Source organism: Piliocolobus tephrosceles, chromosome 8 (assembly GCF_002776525.5).
Source record: "Piliocolobus tephrosceles isolate RC106 chromosome 8, ASM277652v3, whole genome shotgun sequence".
In the NCBI taxonomy this organism is placed as follows: Eukaryota; Metazoa; Chordata; class Mammalia; order Primates; family Cercopithecidae; genus Piliocolobus; species Piliocolobus tephrosceles.
The window spans coordinates 109,422,621-109,443,425 of NC_045441.1; the positions used below are offsets into that span (position 1 = coordinate 109,422,621).

Consider the following 20,805-nt stretch of genomic DNA (forward strand, 5'->3'; position numbering starts at 1 on the left):
GAAATGGAGACACAGAAAGTCATGAACCAGCAGAGAGCCTGAGGGAGCAAAACCCTTGAGTAACCAAGAAGCCTCTCGAATGAACAGGAGACCAGTTGAGTGGTACTTACCTCCCTCCAACCACATTTCATCTGGTTTATCTTTTTTTATTTATTTTTGCTTTTCCAGACAACTGAGAAGGGGCTGGGCAGAGGGGAGTAGAAGTAAGTTAATTAATTTATAGCTTTGGAAGGGGCAGCAGCAGGGCCAGGAAGGAGTTGAGTCACGTTACCGGCTCAGCAGCATGGGGACTGCTGGGGTGAACAGATAACCTAGAGCTGCCGTGAGCCTGTCTGGAATGATCTTGCCAGTCCAGAAGGAGTCTGTTCTCCAGGAAGCTCAGGCACAATTAGGTTCCTATTTTTCTGCTCAGAGATGGAGGAGTTCCTGTCCTTGATACCTCATCACCTGACTGAGACCCCCATCTTCCTTAATTCCCCCATTTCCTTGTAATAAATACTTCAGAATCGAGGTAACTTGAGTTTATCTTTGTTCTTTACAACTAAAAATTATAGCTAACACAGAAATTAAATTTATTTTATCATAGTGAATATTTGTCAACCATGAAGACAAACAAAAAATATATTTAGTATTGTTCATGATTTTTCTTGCTCCTCCTACTTTTTATCTTTTTAAAAGGAAGGCAGAAGGCAGTCTTTTAGGTAATAAGCAATTGTAAAATAAAGAAAACCTACCTTCTGTTTTAATCACTGGTACAGTAAATGTATTCTTTCTCAACAGGATATAGTTACCTATAAATGAGGTTCTTTTAGTTTAGAATACTGTCCCTTAAAGTCCCAAATGTTTGTAGTGCAAATAACCAGTTTCACTGATGTTTAGAAGGGAAAGTAAAGAGGAATATTATGATTCACAAGCATCATGAATGGTTCTCTTCAAAAGTTCATTTGGATAAAAATTTGCCTAATTTGGAGGTACTGGTTACAGTTACTGTACAGAGCCTATTTTCATATATCATGTTTCAATTTGTTACTTTTGTTAACAAGTGTGTGATAATCATGTTTGTGTGTGTGAATTGTTTTAAGGTTTATCATTTATTAAAGTTAGGGTTATGCAATATGGCAGAATTATAATATTAATAGTATAATGTGATTTAATCTGGAATTAAATGACTATCTTGTTGAGGGTGACTACTAGAATTAGAATTTTTTTTATACAAGACGAATGTTTACTTTCATGTTCAACAATTGAGTAAATGATCTGTAATTTTAGGATATCTAATCCATCAAGGACACTATAACAATTGCAGTGTGGTTATCTTAAATATTTATCACTGAAGAGAATCAAACTCCCAAATCATATTTCCACTTATTTAGGCCTCCAACATTTCTACCTTCCATTTTTATTCCTCAGAATATCCAGGTGTAATGGGTGTAAGTATTAAAGTGTTTAGAGGACATATCTTCACATTCTGATATTACTGTTTTACTGTATTGCTTTTTTGGAGGATTTGTTTGCTTATCATTGCTGTACTCCCAACAACAACGTGGATGCCTAATAAAGAACCAGGCAAATCATTGCCAAAACATTGTGTTGTTTTATATTTTGTTTGTGTTCTAAGGTTAATTTTGTTTTTTGCTTTCATTTGCAAAACTCAAATAATGAAAATATTTTATTGCTGCCTAGAAAGCATCAAGTGGTTTAACTTGACTATATCATCCAGTGATCAAGGGGCTTACAAAGAAGCAAAAGAAGTCCAGTGATGGAGCTGAGAGAATGAGGGAATGTAGTAAAAGATGACCTGGTGACACCAAAAATTGCAAGGCAGAGGTGAATGATTTGAGTACCTAAATGCCTGGGGAGATAATGTGTAAAATGACCATGTATTCAACAAGATGGAGCTGCAAAACCAATGGTCAAATGGAGAGTACAATCCTTGCCTACAGACACTCAAATTCAATTTGACTTTGAAACAAGCAACGCTGTGCTGCAAAAATATATATCTATTTCACCACAAATTTGTGCCCCCATATAGTTTTGGAACTCAGGCTTAGGAATTTGATCTTTATCTAAAAGCATTAGAAAAGAAGCTGATGAAATAGAAGTAGGGTGGAGAGAGTGACACTATCAGATTTGTATTTTGAAAAATAGTGTTTTAGAAAAAAACACAAAACCCCAAAAACTTCTCAATAATATTCTTACTGTGATAGATAGTGCATCCAAGCATCCATGAAACAAAAACCGGATGTTCTTTCCAGCTGCAGTATAGTAACTGCACTTTGAGGCCCAGTTACTCAGGAGGCTGAGGCAGGAGAATCACCTGGGATTATAGGTGTGTGCCACCATGCCTGGCTAAGCTTTGTATTTTTAGTAGAGACGGTGTCTTGCCATGTTGACCAGGCTGGTCTCGAACTCCTGATCTCAGATGATCTGCCCACTTGGGCCTCAAAGTGCTGGAATTACAGGCATAAGCCACTGCACGTGGCCAAAAAAATTATCTCTAGAGGGTTTAGTGAAGAAAAAAAAATCAGACAAGTATTCTGTTCACCAACTCTACCTACAACCTCCTGTTCAGTTACTATCATGCCATGGACCTCTGGGGATTCTGTGGTTACAAATCAGGCTGGTTCTTGGCTTTCACCATCACCAGATTAGGATTTGGCTTTTTGAGGTCTCCAAGTTGGCTACAACCCTCCGTCTGCTTTCTGGCCTCAACATTTCAGGTGCTCTTGTCTCCTTCCTCTTTTTCCATTTTTTTTTTTTGTGTGTGTGCTTGTTAACTTAAAAAAATTTTTTTTTTTTGAGATGGAGTCTTCCAGGCTGGAGTGCAGTGGCGCGATCTCAGCTCACAGCAACTTTCACCATCCCCTCTGTGCAGCTGAGCAACTTGTCCCTTCTGCACCTGGGCTGGGGTGAAGTCTATTCTTTGGAGAGGGTAAAATAAATGGATTCTGGACCAGTGGATACCAAACATAGTTGAGGATTAAAATCTTACACCAAAAACAGGACTTAAGGGAACATGTGGATAGTGGATGCTGAGACAGCTTTCCCTCTTTCTCTACTTGGCTTCTAAAATACTCCTAGCCAGGACTTTCAGATCAGGAGAGTCTTCTGTGCTATGCAATTTCTGACCAAAGCAAGGTGAGAATCATAAAATGGCCCATTCCTACCATCCTAAGGTAAAATTCAACTATTTAATCAAATACTCATAAGCATGAGTCAATAACAAATAACAGGAAAAACTCAGTAGTAGGGTTAGTCAGGACCATTAAAAAGTAGAACCAAAACAAAGATACATTAACTATAAGAACGAAAAACATTTTTTAAAATTAGAGCACCAAACCAGGAGAAAGAACGTTCAAACAACTGAAGTTGCAGGGTAGAAAAAAACAACCAAACCAAACAAAACAAAACAGGGAAAGAGGAAGAATGCAAGTCATCAATGAAATAATTTAAGAAATTTTTTCAAAACAAAAAAACATGATTTTCCAGAATGGAAGGACCCACAGGTCTCTGCTACTGTGATGTGTGGTAATAAGAAATGTATATTCTGTCTTCATCCCCAGTTCCTGGCACAGAGCTTCTAAAACCCTTGGAATTTTCTGTGATAGGAGTGAAAGGTTTTTTTCATAATTTCATTTGTAATAAGTTCCTTTCAACCACACCTGAGTTTACGTTAAGTAGGTACCTCTGAGAGGATGGGGCTGGTGGTCAAAGAAACCAACAACCATGTGGCTAGAGGGTCAGAACTTTCAGCCCCAGCTCCAGGGAGGGAAAAGGGGCTGGAGATTGAGTCAATCAGCAATGGCCAGTGAACACATGGAGGTGCTGGAAGGGTGATATTTCCAGAGAGGGCATGAAAGTCCTACACCTCTTCGCACATACCTTCCCTATACGTCTCTTCCATTTGGCTTTTCCTGACAGGAACTTACCAAAAAAATTCTAGAGATAATGAAGCAGTCTTCAAAATTCTGAACGAAAGTTAATTCCAATCTAGAATTCTATGCCCATCCAAACTATCAATGAAACATAACGGTCAAATAAAGACATTTTCAGATAGGTGCAGTTACAAAAATGGACCTCCTGGATATTTTTCTCAGGAAGCTTTTGGACAATATATTCTACAAACATGAGTAGACCAAGAGAAAAGAAGTCACTGGATGCTGAAAATAAATAGGAAATCTCAAGAGGATTTAACACAGGATACTAAAGGAATTTCCAAGAAAACGAGAGAGGGAGACACCAGATGATGCCTATGCACCTAGCAAAGAAGGGAACAGATCCAGAAAAAATACTTGTCCAGGTGTGTGGCTTACACCTGTATTCCCAGCACTCTGTGAGTCTGAAGTGGGAGAATGGTTTGACGCTAGGAGTTCAAGACTAGGCTGGGCAACACAGTGAGACTCCACCCCTATAAAAAAATTTTTTTTAATTAGCCAGGCATAATCCTAGGTATTTGGGAGTCCGAGTGGGGAGGATCACTTGAGCCCAGGAGTTCAAGGATGTAATAAGCTGTAATCATGTCACTGTACTCTAACTTGGGCAACAGAACAAGACCATGTATCCAAAGGAAAAAAAAAAAAGAACTGGAGGGAGGCTAAATCTGAGGCCACTTCCTAAAATTGATCCCCTTTTATAATAGGTCTATGATTCTATCCTACTTTCAAGCTAGCAAGTTAGCTTGCTATAGTTTCATGGATGCTAGCAGAAAACATAAGACTCCAGATTCAAAGGCAAAGGATTTTATTTCTCATGGCACATCAAACACCAAGAGCATCAGTGTATTTGCATTAGTTTCTCTTATTCCCATGTCTCATGAGACAACACAGATGGCTCCCGATGGAAGCCTGCACACACAATAAGGTGCATGACAGAAGAGAAACCTTGAGCTTAGGGAGCCCAAGTTTCTTATATGGGCAGTAAGCATCCTTGTGCTTTGGTCTCAAGGGTGATGCTATCTTCCAATGCTGTTTGCTATGCAAACTTCCTTTAAAAAGGTAGTCCAGAGCACAAGGTGATCAGTCTGCTTGAAAGTTGTGCAGGAACATGAAAGACCCATCGAGAATTCTCTCTCCAGCCTATGTACTCAAATGACCCTGTACATTTCTTTCACTGTACTTATTACAATTGCAATTGCATAGTTACTTGAGTGATTGTTTACTATTTGTTTCTCCTCTAAATCATAAGCTCTATGAAGGTAGGGACCACGTCCGTTTTGTTCATTGCTACATCTCCAATGACTGGCAGAGTGCAGATATATAGTAGAAGCACAATAGATGTTTTTTGAAGAACTACTCATGGATCACCAAACATCAGTACACTAGATATACAAATGAAAGATGAGCAACAGGCTACAGATGTCACAAGGCATAATGTACTTTAATGATATTTCTTTACATTTACCCGGCACTTATTTTACAAAGCACCTTTCATGCATTATTTCATGGAGGCTTCACAATGAAACTCTGAATTAGATGAAGATGTTAAGAGACTTGTCCAAGATCACTGGACATTTTACGTGGAAAAAAAAAAAAAAAAACAGGCCTGAAATCTGGGCATTTTAGGCCAATACTTTGTCCTCTATTTTTTTTAGTGATACTGTCTCTGTCATCCAGGCTGGAGTGCAGTGGCACAATCACAGCTCACTGTAACCTCAAATTCCTGGCTCAAGCAATTCTTTCAAATAACTAGGACTACAGGCATATGCCACCGTGTGTGGTTAATTATTTTTAATTTTTTTTAGAGACAAAGTCTCACTATGTTGCCCAGGCTGGTCTCAAATTGCTGTCCTCAAGCAATCCTCCAACCTCAGTGTCCCAAAGCACTGGGATAAAGACACGAGTCTCTGTATCTGGTCTTTGTTCTTCTATTTCATAAGATGTTATTACCTATGACAATCACAAAGTGGAATAATGTCAAAAGCAAAACTAGGGGAAATATTTTCAATGTTTACTTTAAATGAAAGGTTAAACATCTGTGAAAATATTTATTTATTACAGTTATCACAGTGAAGATAAAAGAGCAGAATTCAGTTTTCATCATTCTATGAATTAAAAATAGCAATGCTTTATGTATTTATAAAGCGTAAAATATTTATACATCACTTTATTCTCACAAAATGCAATGAGCTAGATATTACACTTCTTTCCCTTAACAGATGATGAAATTGAGGCTCAGAATGCTTTAGCTACTAAACAGAAATCACAGAGCTAATTCTCCCATGAGTTAAAATACAGATATATTACGCTGAAAATATGATGCCTTCTCATAAAAGGAAATTACTTTCGCAAGATGCAGATGTTCCTTTCTTCAATATCTCTCAAAACCCAAACATAATAGAACACACTCAGTGTATTCTAATATGTTCTACTATTCATTACTCTGTTACTTTGTCTTACTATGATACATATTGTGAAATTAAGAAACTGTTTTCTAAAATAAGCCACTTATCTAAGAAGTGATTGGAAAACATTACATGTACACTTATCTTTAGAATTAGATTTTCTCTGGAAGTATTAAGAATTCGATTAAAAATAAATATTACTAGTTTAACATTGTAATATACCTCCAACTCGTATTTCAGTCACGAGATAGTCACTGTAGCAAATTAAGAAATACATAATACAAGTATAATTTTAAAGTTTCAATTTCTTCCTTCTATTCATTGCTTCAATATGTTTCACATCTAATTTCATATATATCAATGAAATGTTTCTCATTTCTGCCATTTATTTTGCACTTATAAATTGCTTTGTAGGGTTATCTTTTTACACATTGATTTCTAGCCTTTCACAACCAGAATGTAAGCTACTTTAGGACATGCATCATGTCCTATAGTTTAAAACTTTCTTTCCTCTCTGGGCCCAGTAGATCATTGTAATCCCAGCAATTTGGGAGGCCAAGGTGGGAGGATCACCTCAGGCTGGAAGTTCAAGGCCAGGTTGGGCAACATAGTGAGGCCTCATCTCTACAAAAATTTAAAAAATTAGCTGGGCCGGGTGCGGTGGCTCATGCCTGTAATCCCAACACTCTGGGAGGCCGAGGCGGGCGGATCACGAGGTCAGGAGATCAAGACCATCCTGGCTAACACAGTGAAACCCCGTCTCTACTAAAAAATACAAAAAATTAGCCGGGCACAGTGGCGGGCACCTGTAGTCCCAGCTAACTGGGAAGCTGAGGCAGCAGAATGGCGTGAACCCGGGAGGCGGAGCTTCAGTGAGCCCAGATGGCGCCACTGCACTCCAGCCTGGGCGACAGAGCGAGACCCGTCTCAAAAAAAATAAATAAAAATAAAAAAATAAAAAATTAGCTGGACATGATGGTACCTTCCTGTAGTCCTAGCTACTAAGGAGACTGAGGCGAGAGGATCACTTGAGCCTAGAAACCCAGAAGCTTGAGGCTGCAGTGAGCTATGATTATGCCACTACACTACAGCCTGGGTGACAGAGCAAAGCCCTGTCTCTAGAAACCACAATCACAACAACAACAAACAAATTTCTCCACTCCACCTCTGTGTTTTGCACCTTGTTAAGCTCAGATCAGGTGAATTCCTGGCTTTGCTCTCTTTATTCCTCTCCCCATTTAAAGTCACCTGAAAAATTAGCCATACTGTATTCCCAGGGTTAACCTAACTGAAGCAAGAGTAGATTACCACCCTTCAAAATCAGCATCTTGGAGCTTATTCTCAAAGACAGGCCAGCCCTGATGACCTGGCTCCAAGGTTAACAACTGGCCTCCCACCTCCAGTCTGGAGCCCAAAGTGGCCTCACGTGTATAACATGCCTTCTGTTCCATTGCTGTTCCCATGTTGCTGATCTGATAATTTTTCATAATAGTCATTCCCAGGAAAGAGGGAAAAGGCAAACAAAGTTGAGACTGGCTTTCTCCCTCAGGAAGATCTGAAATGTAAATTACACCTCAGAGTTTTCCTGACATGAAGCAAGGGAACTGGGTCTTCTTACTCCATCATCTGGCAGCCATTGGTTAAGAGCTGCCCCAGGGGACCTAAACTCCCAGCTCTGTGCTTACTGGCAAAGCGGCCCCAGCCGCACAAGAGCAGTCCTCCAAAGAATAAATACAGGTGCTGTGAACCAGAGGAAAAAAATCACTGAAGCACAGAAATAGTGAAAGTGATCCCAATGGATCTGGTCAAAGCACTTATGGTGTCTGCTGCAGCTCTATCCATCAGAAGAGAACCATAAAAACCTGGGCCCCTACAACACAGCCTGGGACAACTGCTGGGAATGGCCAGAGCCCACTTGCAATAGAAGCAGCTAACTAATCCCACAAGGAGAACATGAGGTGATATGAGCACAGAGCCGTATGTCCCAGGAGAGGAGCATCAGGACGGATTTTAGAGCTGTAACAATGGGAGAGGTCTGATGAAAGGAAGCTCAGAGATGATAAAGGCCAATGTCAAAGTACAGAAGAGGACAGCAGCGTGAGCAATTTTGAATGCAAATGAATCACCGTGGCATCCCCAAAGAGCCAAAAGGAAGGCATTTGAGTGGGTGCTCCTGCAATTCCTTGGGGTAGACCTGAGTTAGAGAAATATAATTGTATTGGAGGTTGGTGTGGCTTGGGGAAAGATAAACCACAAACTTCATTTTCTGCTACACTGCTCTTCTGCTATTACTGAGTCCAAATAAAAGTTATAAGTATTGTCAGACATTAAAGGTAAACAAATTAAAGATACTGGATCTGTCGTTTCACTCTCTACCAGCAAGTCTATGCATTGTGTTGCTTCATCTTTCCAGGTCAAGAGTCTGACTTATCTTTTCATTTATGCCTCACAATTTATACTGCCATATAGGGAGATTTTTAAAAAGACAGTAATCAGTCTAAAGCTCTCAATCCATGTTGTCTACAAAAATATGCAAAAAATACTATTTATTTATTTATTTATTTAGAGACAGAGAGTTTTGCTCTTGCTGCCCAGGCTGGAGTGCGATGGCGCGATCTCAGCTCACTGCAACCCCTGCCTCCCAGGTTCAAGCAATTCTCCTGCCTCAGCCTCCCAAGCAGCTGGGATTACGGGCATGAGCCTCCATGCCCAGCTGACTTTGTATTTTTAATAGAGGTGGGTTTTCTCCCTGTTGGTCAGGCTGGTCTCGAACTTCCGACCTCAGGTGATCCGACAGCTTCAGTCTCCCAAAGTGCTGGGATTACAAGCGTGAGCCACCGCGCCCAGCCTCATAAATATTTTTAAAGTTAGGTGCCACATTAGGCAGATAAAAAAGGAGTGTTCCTGTGTTGAAAAAGAAGCAACATATATGGAAATGATAAACATGAAATTCAGGTTGGTGGTTACCTGAAGGAAGAAGAAAAGGGAATGGGATCTGGAAGGGATAAACCATGTTTTTTTGTATGCCTGAAATGTTGTGTAACAATAATTCAAATACGTAAATGAAAATAGAGGCCTGGCACAGGGGTTCATGCCTGTAATCCCAGCACTTTGGGAGGCTGAGGCAGAAAAGATCACTTGAGTTCAGGAATTCAAGACTAGCCTAGGCAACACAGAAAAAACCTTTGTCTACTAAAAGTTTAAAAAACTTGCCAGATGTGGTGTTGCCTGCCTGTAGTCCCAACTAGTGAGGTGGCTGAGGTGGGAGGATCACTTGAGCCCAGGAGATGGAGGCTACAGTGAGCTATGGAGTCACGCCACTGCACTCCAGCTTGGGTAACAGAGAAAGACTTGTCTCCAAAAAAAAAAAAAAAAGAAAAAAAAGCAGAAAATAGAAGCTTTAGTATTTCCTTGCTTCACCCTAAAGGATCACTTTGAATACTCCCTGTCCCCTGCACTTTATTTGGGACATGGTATGAAGATACTAAAGGCTTGAACTTATAGTGACAGGAGAATTAAAGAGTAAGAAATCAACTAGGGAGATATTTAAGTGGTGACTGAATATGGAGTTGTAAAAACTTGGAGATATTTGTATGATTTTGAGGTTTTTGGGAAAAAATTGTTCACTTTCCCATTCTGGAGTCCCCAGTCTACGTTTTAGAACAATCTCTAAACCCCATATGTGTTGCTAAATCAACTTTTCAGCTATCATTTAGGGATGCGAAATAAGTGTCGTTTAATCAATATGCATTCCAACAAAGCTTTTCTAAGCATTTATTTGCCAGACATTGTATGTGCCAGACATGTCCTTAAAGACCAGATTGGTATTATAACACGATGATAATAGCTAATATTTATTCAGGCCTGCACTATGTGCTAAGCACTTTGCCTGCGTTGTCTTGTTAAATCCTCACAGTGGCCCTACCAAGGTGGTACTGTGGTTATCCCTAATGTATAGATGAGGAAATGGAAGCCTGCAGAGTAAGTTCCTTAAAGTTAAGTAGAGCTGGAGCAAAGACCAGAATCCAGGATTTAGTGATTATAAAATCTTTGTACCGGTCACATGTGGTAGCTCACACCTGTAATCCCAGCACTTTGGAAGGCCGAGGCGGGTGGATCATGAGGTCAGGAGAGTGAGACCATCCTGGCTAACACAGTGAAACCCTGTCTCTACTAAAATTACAAAAAGAAATCAGCTGGGCGTGGCAGCGGGTGCCTGTAGTCCCAGCTACTGGGGAGTCTGAGGCAGGAGAATGGCATGAACCCAGGCGGGGGGAGCTTGCAGTGAGCCGAGATCGTGCCACTGCACTCCAGCCTGGGCGACAGAGCGAGACTCTGTCTCAAATAAAATAAAATACAATAAAATCTGTGTACTTCATCACTGGGATACACAACAAAAATCAATGGAAAAGTTTCTATGGTAATCTAGGAGAAATTATTAGCTTAGTTAGAGGATTCAATGAGTTTCAAAGAAAACAGATAACTGAACAGAATTTTAAAGGATAGGTGGCAAACAACATTCCAGAAAGAACTTCGACAGAAGCCTGAGAGAGTGTGATATATAAGCAGCTTTGTGTGTTTCAATGACTTACGCATTCAGGGGTAGTGGCAGAGGTGGGTCTGGTGAGGTTGGTAGGAAGGAAACTAGGAAGGACAGCACATTCGGGAGGGAGGAGGGGTTGAAAAAGAAGTGTCAGCCGGGCGCGGTGGCTCACGCCTGTAATCCCAGCACTTTGGGAGGCTGAGGCTGGTGGATCATGAGGTCAGGAGATCGAGACCATCCTGGCCAACATGGTGAAACCCCGTCTCTACTAAAAATACAAAAATTAGCCGGGTGTGGTGGTGCATGCCTGTAATCCCAGCTACTCGGGAGGCTGAGGCAGTAGAATCATTTGAACCTGGAAGGCGGAGATTGCAGTGAGCAGAGATGGTGCCACTGCACTCCAGCCTGGCAACAGAGTGAGGCCAGACTCCATCTCAAAAAAAAAAAAAAAAAAAAAAAGAAAAAGAAAAAGAAGGTAACTCTAGAATGATCTGTCAGGCTTCTCCAGGGACACGACTTGTGTGTACCTTTTCAAAAGTAGCTGAGGAAATGGACCACAGGTAGGATACACTCAACTATCAATAACTTAAGCAATTATTTGTTTAGAAAGACAATTACTTTTAAAATATATGTGATTTTTAACACTTTTCCAGAGCCATAAAGGACTTTACTTGAGACCAGTTGTGTTAATTAACTATGACATTAACAAACAACCAAATGTTAGTTGTCTAACATGGATAGTTTTTCTCAGAAGTGAGGTAAGTCAAACTTTTAAGCTGCAGATGTTAGTTTTCTGCTGCAGAGATGGTATTATAGAAGTCTATATCTGGTACAATAATTTAATGATCACACAGTAATACTATTAATCACCTTATTTTACATTATTTGATATGGATATGTACATGAAAGAACATGAGTCTGACCATCAGGATACTTGGATTTTAAAATAATATTAACTAGATATGCAATTTTTATTGTGATGTCATTTATTTATCTAAGGCTCAACTCATCTGTAAAGAGAGAGATTTGTAGTAGATGCACCCTAAGACTGTTTTTCTATGAAATTGGGTAACCTCTGGTCTTGACAAGTTTAAAATGTAGTTGAGTAGTTTCAGTATATCCATAGGAAAATAGATGTAAAAGTATACAATTAACTTAAAAACAAACACTGTAAAAGGAAGAAAAATTCCAGTGATGTTAATTGGAAAGACCAAGATCAGACCACGAATAAGTAAAAGAGAGGTAAGTTTGGCAAGGCGCGGTGGCTCACGTCTGTAATCCCAGCACTTTGGGAGGCCGAGGTGGGCGGATCACAAGGTCAGGGGTTCGAGACCAGCCTGGTCAACATGGTGAAACCCCCGTCTTTACTAAAAATACAAAAATTAGCTGGGCATGGTGGCAGGCACCTGTAGTCCCAGCTACTTGGGAGGCTGAGGCTGGAGAATAGCTTGAACCCAGGAGGCAGAGGTTGCAGTGAGCCAAAATCACGCCACTGCACTCCAGCCTGGGTGACAGAGCGAGACTCTATCTCTGTCTAAAACAAAAGAAAGAAAGAAAGAAAGAAACAAAGGAAGGAAGGAAGGAAGGGAAGAAGAGAGCTAAGTTTGGAAATTAATTAAGAAAAGTTAAAAATTTAGTAGGTAAAATCATGGATAGGATAAATATTTTGTTTTTTTTTTTCTCCTCCTCATAAAATAACTGATTATCCAAGAATACCAGCACATTTCTCCTTGCAGTCATATAACAATCATTTCGTATTGTACCTATTTGTGTAACAACTTAAACTCTTTCTAGAATACAGAGGCTATGTAAATTTTAGAATTCCTTTTAATTCTATCAAGAGGGTGGTATTGGGAGATTACTGAAAAGATTATCAGAAATTATACATAATTGTGGGTTGTGTCACTATGGCAAACCACATACAGTGATACATGTATTGTATCACTAAGGTTACAATTATAAACACACTCTGACTCAAATTATTGCAAAACATTACCATATTTGGGTGAGGTTTCTAGAGGAAGAGAGCAGCCAATGAATCAAGCAATATTTGCTGAGTATCCACTGTATACAAAATACTAATATAGGTGTCGCTGAGTAAACAGTAAAAAAGAACAGAAAAAAACAAAACCAGAAGTATTGCTGATGCAGCACGGGGTGGTGAATTGAATTTACAGGATGGGATAGTAATTGCCTTCATTAAGTTTTATTTGGTGGAGAGTGCCCAGACTTAAGAGGAAGAAAGAAAAATCTTGCAGTGGAAAGAACATGAAATATAAAATAAGATGCCTATGTTCCAATCCCAGCTTGGTCACTTAGGAGCTATGCAATCTTTCTTTCTTTCTTTCCTTCTTTCCTTCTTTCCTTCTTTCCTTCTTTCTTTCTTTCTTTCTTTGTCTCTCTCTCTCTCTCTCCCTCTCCCTCTCTCCCTCTCCCTCTCTCTCCCTCTCCCTCCCTCTCTCTCGCTCTCTCTCTCTGTCTTTCTTTTTTTCTTGACCGGAGTTTTGCTCTTGTTGCCCAGGCAACCTCCGCCTCCTGAGTTCAGTGATTCTCTTGCCTCAGCCTCCCAAGTAGCTGGGATCACAGGTGTGAGCCACCACTCCCAGGTAATTTTTATGTTTTTAGTAGAGACAGGGTTTCGTCATGTTGGCCAGGCTGGTCTCAAACTCCTGACCTCAGGTGATCTGCCCACCTCAGCCTCCCAAAGTGCTGGGATCTATGCAATCTTAAATCATTTAGCCTCATTTTTTTCTTCCGTAAAATGGGTATAATGGTACTGATAAGCACCTCACTTCATGAGGTTGCAGTGAGAAATCAATGAAGCAATGATTTGTAATCTGTAAGAGTAAACATGTTAATTTTCGTCCATTGTTACCCTCGGTTAAACTACGTGGTTTATCCTCTTTATCTTCTTCACAACGTTTATCATCGAAAGGACACCTGCTTTTTTCTGCATGTGTCAGCATGCTTCTCCTTCCTGTTCTCTCCCCAAATGAACCATCAGTTTTTCAATAGCATAGCTGCTGTTTGCTGTCCATTCACAAAAAACAATGATTTGCACATTACGAACACCCAGTAAATTACTTAATAATAGGGTCGTCCATCTGAACATTTATTTGATACGCTCACATTTCATTTATGTGCAGCTGTCAGATTCATCTTGCCGCACGTTTCTGATCATGTCATGTCACTGTTCAAAAGTTCTCAACAGTTCCTCACAGAATCTGAACGCCTGTTTTAAACCCTAAGGCCTTACCACTCAAAACGGGGTCTCCAGATCAGGAGCACTGGCATCAGCTAGGAGCCTGTTATTCCACAGGCTGTATTCTGGAGAAAACAGATTCTCCAGCCTCATGCCAGATCTATTGAATTAGCAACTTCATTTTCACAAGATTTCCAATTGATTCATATATATGCAGCTTTGATTACATGTTTAATCTCTCATAAACTTCAAGCTTCAAAAGCAGGGTTGCTAGATTTAGCAAATAAAAGTAAAGGATGTCCAGTAAAATTTGAAAACAATTAGTAATTTTTAAGTTTAAGTATGTCTCCAATGCTTCATGGGACATACTTTTCAAAAGATTGCTTATCTGCAATTCACATTTGATTAAGTGTCCTATATTTAATATGGCAACCCTATTCAGGAGGGTACGATCCATGTCTAACATAACTTTGTATTCCCCTGGAATAGTACAGTGCCTTCCCCAACTGTTTTTGTTTTGTTTTGTTTTGTTTTTTGGGACAGACTGGCGCAACCTTGGCTCACTGACACCTCCGCCTCCCAGGTTGCAATAACTTCTGCAACTCTCCTGCCTCAGACTCCCCAGTAGCTGGTATTACAGGCATGTGCCACCACACCCGGCTAATCTTTGTATTTTTAGTAGAGATGGGGCTTCTCCATGTTGGCCAATCTGGTCACGAACTCCTGACCTCAGATGATCTGCTAGCCAGGTCTCCCAAAGTGCTGGGATTACAGGCGTGAGTCACCACGCCCGGCCCCAACCGTTCAATATATGCTTGTTTAATGAGTAGAAAAATGAGCTCCTTGAGAACAGAAGTTTCTCTTTTTATTTCAATAGTTTTGGAGTATAGGTGGATTTTTGGTTACATGGGTAAGTCCTTCAGTGGTAATTTCTGAGATTTTAGTGCACCTGAGATTTTAGTATCACCTGAGCAGTGTACTCTGTACCCAATATGTAGTAATTTATCCCCTCCCCAGTCCCCAAAATCCATTTTATCATTCTTATGCCTTTGCACACTAACAGCTTAGCTCCCACTTATAAGTGAGAACATAAAATATGGTTTCCCATTCCTGAGTTACTTCACTTAGAATAATGGCCTCCAGCTCCTTCCAAGTTGCTGCAAAAGGCATTCTTTTGTTCCTTTTTACGGCTGAGTAGTATTCCATGATGTATATACCCACATTTGTTCTATCCACTCATTGGTTGATGGACACTTAGGTTGGTTCCATTTCTCTTCAATTGCTTATTGTGGTGCTATGAACACGCGTGTCTAGCTTGTTTTTTTCCCCCTCAACACTATAGCCCCAGAGACTAACACAGTGCCCCGCAACCCGTTAAAGGACCAAAAAATATTTGTTGGATGAATAAAGAAATATATCAAGAGCAATCTTTCAATTATGGAGCGGGTCGTGTGTGTGTATTTTAATGAAAGTCGACTATTTTATCTAATATTTTTTTAAAAAACAATGTTTAAAAAGCTTCTATTTGTCCACCTTTTCACATTTTTTTTGGCAGAGTTCAAGACTTGATAGAAACATAACGAAGGGCTCAGAATGTACTCATCGCAGACTGAGCCCATATGGTCACTGTGGGGAGAGAACGTTACACTCCCGATGCTAGCAAGCCTGCTGCAGGCGGCCCTGGGAGACACCGTCCCCCGCCCGGCCACCAGGCGCCCGCGCACGCGCACAGCCGCACTCAGTCCCTGAGGGCCGGGTCGAGGGAGGCGCGGCTCCCGGGGCGCGTGCGCGGCGACCTGAGCGGCGAGCCCCTCCCTTAGCGGGGGCGCGCGGCGCTGAGGACCGCACGGAAACGGGGAAGTCAGGTGGCCGCTGCCGCCGCCGCCGCCGCGGTTTGTCGCCAGAAGGAAGATGGCGGATCTGGAGGAGCAGTTGTCTGATGAAGAGAAGGTAAGAGTCGTGGGGGTGGCGACGCCGGCCGTCGGGAGCCGGCTCAGCCCGGGCGGGTGGGCCCGGAGTCTGGTCGCGGGGGATGGGCATTGGCTCGCAGCTGGCGGTGCCCTCGTCTGCCCTTCCTCCCCATCCTTGCTGCGCCGAGTGCCTGCCCCTGTCCGTCACCCGAGGCCCCGCGCGGGGGCAGGTCTTTGCCAGGCCTGCTCGCTCCGCTCCTTGTAGGGTGTGTACTCCGAAAATAGGAAGCAGGAGCCGGGCGATGGCGGGCGGGGGCGAGGGCGCGGGGGAGGGCGGCGGCTGCCCGGGACTCTCTCCTGCTATCCGGCCGCTGAGCCTGCGCTGGGGTCCGGGGACCAGGGACGCAAAGGGGTCTGCGTCCGTGCCTGGGAGCGGCCCAAGGGCAGTGCCCAGCGCGGCGGCCTGGCCTGTGAGTGTAGCGGCGGGTGAGGGGGAAGGGAAAAATCGCTTAGGAAGCAGACCTTCACTTCTCCCTTCTACTTCCCCCTCCCCAAAGCAAAACGCTTCCTTTTCTGATTCTCTACGGTTTATCCTTTTTTTTTTCCCTTTCCCTGTGGAGGCCTCTCTCTCTCCCTCTCTCTTTGGTTTCGTGGCTCTAGCAGTAAGCTTTGCAGCTCCCATGTTCCCCGGGAGGCAAGCGGAGTTGCTCACAAAAAGACAACCCCCTCCCCATAGTTGTTTTCTGCCCACGTTGGCAGCATTCTCCCCGGGGGTCGATTTGGTGGCACCTCACCTTCCTGCTAGGACTTCGTCCGAGAGGAGAAATTGTTCTACTCCTTTTACTGTATGTCAGATGCTGTGACAGCAGTGGAACCAGGTGAACTACTTAAGTTCTCAGATATTTAATACGAGCAATGGAATAATTCATTGAACTGCTGCTCTCTTAATTCGCCCCTTTCGTTTGGCTTTCGTGAACGTCCCATTCCCGAGGGTGGTGGGATAGGGGAGAACCCTGCTAATTTTTACTGTTTCTCGGAAAGGACCCTGACGTTTCTCAAACTTAGAAGTAACTGACAGAACATACGAGTGAGTTAGTTGTAGGGTTGGAAATGTCCACTCTTCGTTAAAGAGTGCTTCATTTTTAAATTTCAAAGCAGTACAGCCAATGGAGGAAAATACAGGTACATTTAGGTACGTCGTGGTGTTTAAGAAATCCTCGTGTAAGTCTGAGAATATTTTCATTTGAGACCCTCTGCTCTAGGTGTTTTTATATGCTGTGTTCTTGCACCGAAATAGAAGGTTCTGTCCCATTCCCAATGTGAATGGTCAGAAGTCAGCCTCATCTTTATTTTCGGAAATCTGTTTTTCTCTTGTGTTGTTTGGTGGAAGTGATAATACAACAACAAAATGGGGGCGAGCAACGTCTCCATAACCCACAGACCCAGTAGGCAGATCCTTGTATCCACAAAAGTTGCTGTACAGTATTCAATGTATAATCTTGGTAAATAACCCTAAGTAGGTGACTGAAAATGTACAAGAGCGCACAAACACATGTTTAAAATTGAGTCGTGCTAAAAAGCTTAAAAAGAGATTGTCGTATTTTTATTCTACCATTCTTAAGTGGTGATTAGTAGCTCAAGTGGCTAGAAATCTAGGTGAAGAGAGAATACTCAGTGTGGGAGTTAATAAGACCTGCCATGTGTTGTAAAGGCCTAAGATTAAAAAGTTTTTTTAAAATGAGATAACAAGATGCCTTATTATCCGGCACTCTCAGGGCACTAAGCTTCATAAAGAGGAATGAGGAGGTTCTGTGTCTTAAAGCCTGCACCGCCTAGTAGCAGAATGTTTTATGGTTAAATGAATGAAAATTCTAATTTGATTTTTGGTGTTTTGTAAGAATATTATGTAGATATTTTACATATAAATTTCATCACTATATTTACTAATTTAAAAACTGACAAAACTTTTAGGTTAAATTCAGGTAACCAGTTAAGTGAAATTTTAACGTTCTTGTCAATTGAGATATCTAAAGGTTGTTTTCATTTTGGGGGAGGAGGATGTGTCCAGTATGGGATCAGAAAACAGAGAGGACTTAAAAGTGATATTTTGATATTACTCTTTCTACGCCTTATTGGAATTTTCAAAAATAAGCTGTCAAGCTGGGCACGGTGGTTTGCACCTGTAATGCCAGCTACTCTGGATGCCAAGGTATAGAGGATCGCTTGAGCCCAGGAGTTGTAGACCAGCCTGGGCAACATAGCGAGACCTCATCTCTAAAAAAATAATACTAAGTTTTGAATACTTTTAAGTTTTTGAGATTTCCGTTCTAGATTGCAAATCTGAGGAAGGGAAGCTGTTAAGATGTATCTAGTACTGTACTTTATATATGCTTGGCTCAGTTAGATCCATTCATTACTTAATTTGTTGTTGTAAGAGGTAGTTGTTCTATTTCCATTTCACAGATGAGTAGAGTGAGGTTCAAAAGCTTTAAGTAGTTCACCCAAGGACAGTCAAGATGAAGGTCTTGTTACATTATGCTCTCTTCTTTTTTTTTTTTTTTTTGAGACAGAGTCCCCCTCTGTTGCCCAGCCTGGAGTGCAGTGGTGCAATCTCGGCTCTCTGCAACCTGTGCCTCCTGGGCTCAAGCGATTCTCCTGACTCAGCCTCCTGAGTAGCTGGGATTACAGGCACGTGCTACCATGCCCAGCTAATTCTTGTATTTTTAGTAGAGGTGGGGTTTCACTATGTTGTCCAGGCTGGTCTTGAACTCCTGACATCAGGTGATCCACCTCCCTCGGCCTCTCAAAGTGCTGGGATTACAGGTGTGAGCCACCGTGCCCAGCCAACATTATGCTTTCTTAAACAAAATTGATAAGAACCTCTTCTGGTTTTGTCTCTTCATTTTTAATTTGTTGACAGCTTATTTTGAAAAAGGAGAAACGTTGGTTCTTCCTCTTTTCTTTTTTAGACAGGGTCTTACTCTGTCACCCAGGCTAGAGTGCAGTGGTGATCATGCCTCCCTGCAACCTCGACTTCCTGGGCTCAAGCAGTCCTCTCACCTCAGTCTCCCCAAGTAGCTGGGAGTACACGCAGGCGTGCCACCACACCCAGCTAATTAAAAAAATTTTTTTTATAGAGACAAGGTGTCATGATGTTATCCAGGCTGGTCTCAAACTCCGGCTCAAGCTGTCCTCCCGCTTGGGCCTCCTAAAGTGCTGGGATTACAGGCATGAGCCATGATTCCTGGCCCTGTTTTAAAAAGTAATACCAAACAAGTAGTGTTAAGTTCTAAATTTTTGTCTTGATCATTTTAGAATAAAGCTTATTATTAACACATTTAAATGTGTTATGCTACTGGTAGGAAGCATTTTAGAAATTAATCTAGAATGATAGTTTTGTTTTTTAAAGTCGTACACAATTGCTTTTTGAGGCTATCACTATGAAATTTAATAATCTTTTCTCCTTTGGCCACTGGGTGAATGGGAAATAAATTTAGCTGAAGACCACAATGAAGTTCTTTAAAGCTCTTGTATAGTGTGTCCCATAGACTTTTTTACATAGTTATAGAAACCCTAGACCCAAAACAGTTCATTTTCATTCCTGGGTCAGCTGTATTGTACAGTAAAGCATTTTTGTGAATTTGAAATTATATGAAATAGTTGTGTAAGACTCAGTTGAAAAGACCCATTCCGAAACCTCTCTCTGGATGAGAGATTCAAGTTCCAGAAGGAATACACTTAGTTACTGATGGGAAAGGATCTTTTTTCTTCCTGTAACCCTTTACTTCAGTGATTACAGTAATCTATCCCATAGCTTCAACTTTTAGGTCTTTGCAGGTGTCTCCCAGGTACATAGCTGTAGCACTAACTTCTTTCCTGATTACTGGTCAGATTTTTATCTGCTAGTCATGTTCACTGGAGATGGTTAGTTAGGTACGTTCAAATGGAGCTTGCCTAGAAGTAAATTTATGAGCTCCCTTCTTCTTTCCTCTCACACAAAGGGGGGTATAATCTATCTTCTCTTGATGATTTTTCTCTTTATATCTTTATTCCCATTATTCCAGTCATCCTGGTTTTTAATTTCAGCTTTATTCTAACTTTTTTTGGCCCTGTACCTTACAATCAACTGGTAAAAGTTGTCACTTCCGTCATCAAAATGTATTATACAAATAACTTATTTCTTGCTTGAAAAGTCCATTCATTTATATTAATACTTGGTTTATTATCTCTTCATTGACCTGATTATTAAATCATGTTTGGTAACAAAATTTCACTGTACAAACAATGCAACTTCATTATACTTGTTCTGTGCCAACAGTTAAGAAGTAAAGTCAAGAAAAATGTCTCATATCCATTCTTTCCCTTCTGTTGTATTTGCCACTGTTAGGTTTTTACTATAAAGTTTCTAGACTAATTCCTCTTGTTTCCTGTATCTAAGCCATGCTTTATTATGTCATTTCTCTACTCTCAAAATTTTAGTGCCTGGATCCTCCATTGCCTTTACAAGGAAGTCCAGCTCTTAAAAAATGGTATTCATGGCCTTGTATTCCGTTTTAACCTAAATAGTTCTGACATTTTCAATATATATTGTTACTTAATCGTGCTGTGAATTTAGAGAGACTTCAGAGAACTGCATACTAGTTCATTTCTGTCTCTCTCTCTTTTTTTTTTTTTTTTTTTGAGACAGATTCTCACTCTGTCACCCAGGCTGGAGTGCAGTGGCACAGTCTCGGCTCACTACAACCTCCGTCTCCCAGGCCCAAGCAATTCTCCTGTCTTAGCCTCCTGAGTAGCTGGGACTACAGGCACA

General features: G+C 41.2%; 1 protein-coding gene across 1 annotated transcript in view; it reads left to right on the forward strand.

The window, feature by feature from the left end:
• The first annotated feature begins 15,864 nt into the window (after positions 1-15,864).
• The window catches only part of CAPZA2 (capping actin protein of muscle Z-line subunit alpha 2), a 55,371-nt gene continuing 50,430 nt past the window's right edge, over positions 15,865-20,805 (forward strand). The window contains exon 1 of the mRNA XM_023228162.2: positions 15,865-16,035. Within this exon, the coding sequence (XP_023083930.1) occupies positions 15,997-16,035 (39 nt within the window). The 5' untranslated portion in view covers positions 15,865-15,996. The remainder of the gene's footprint in view (positions 16,036-20,805) is intronic.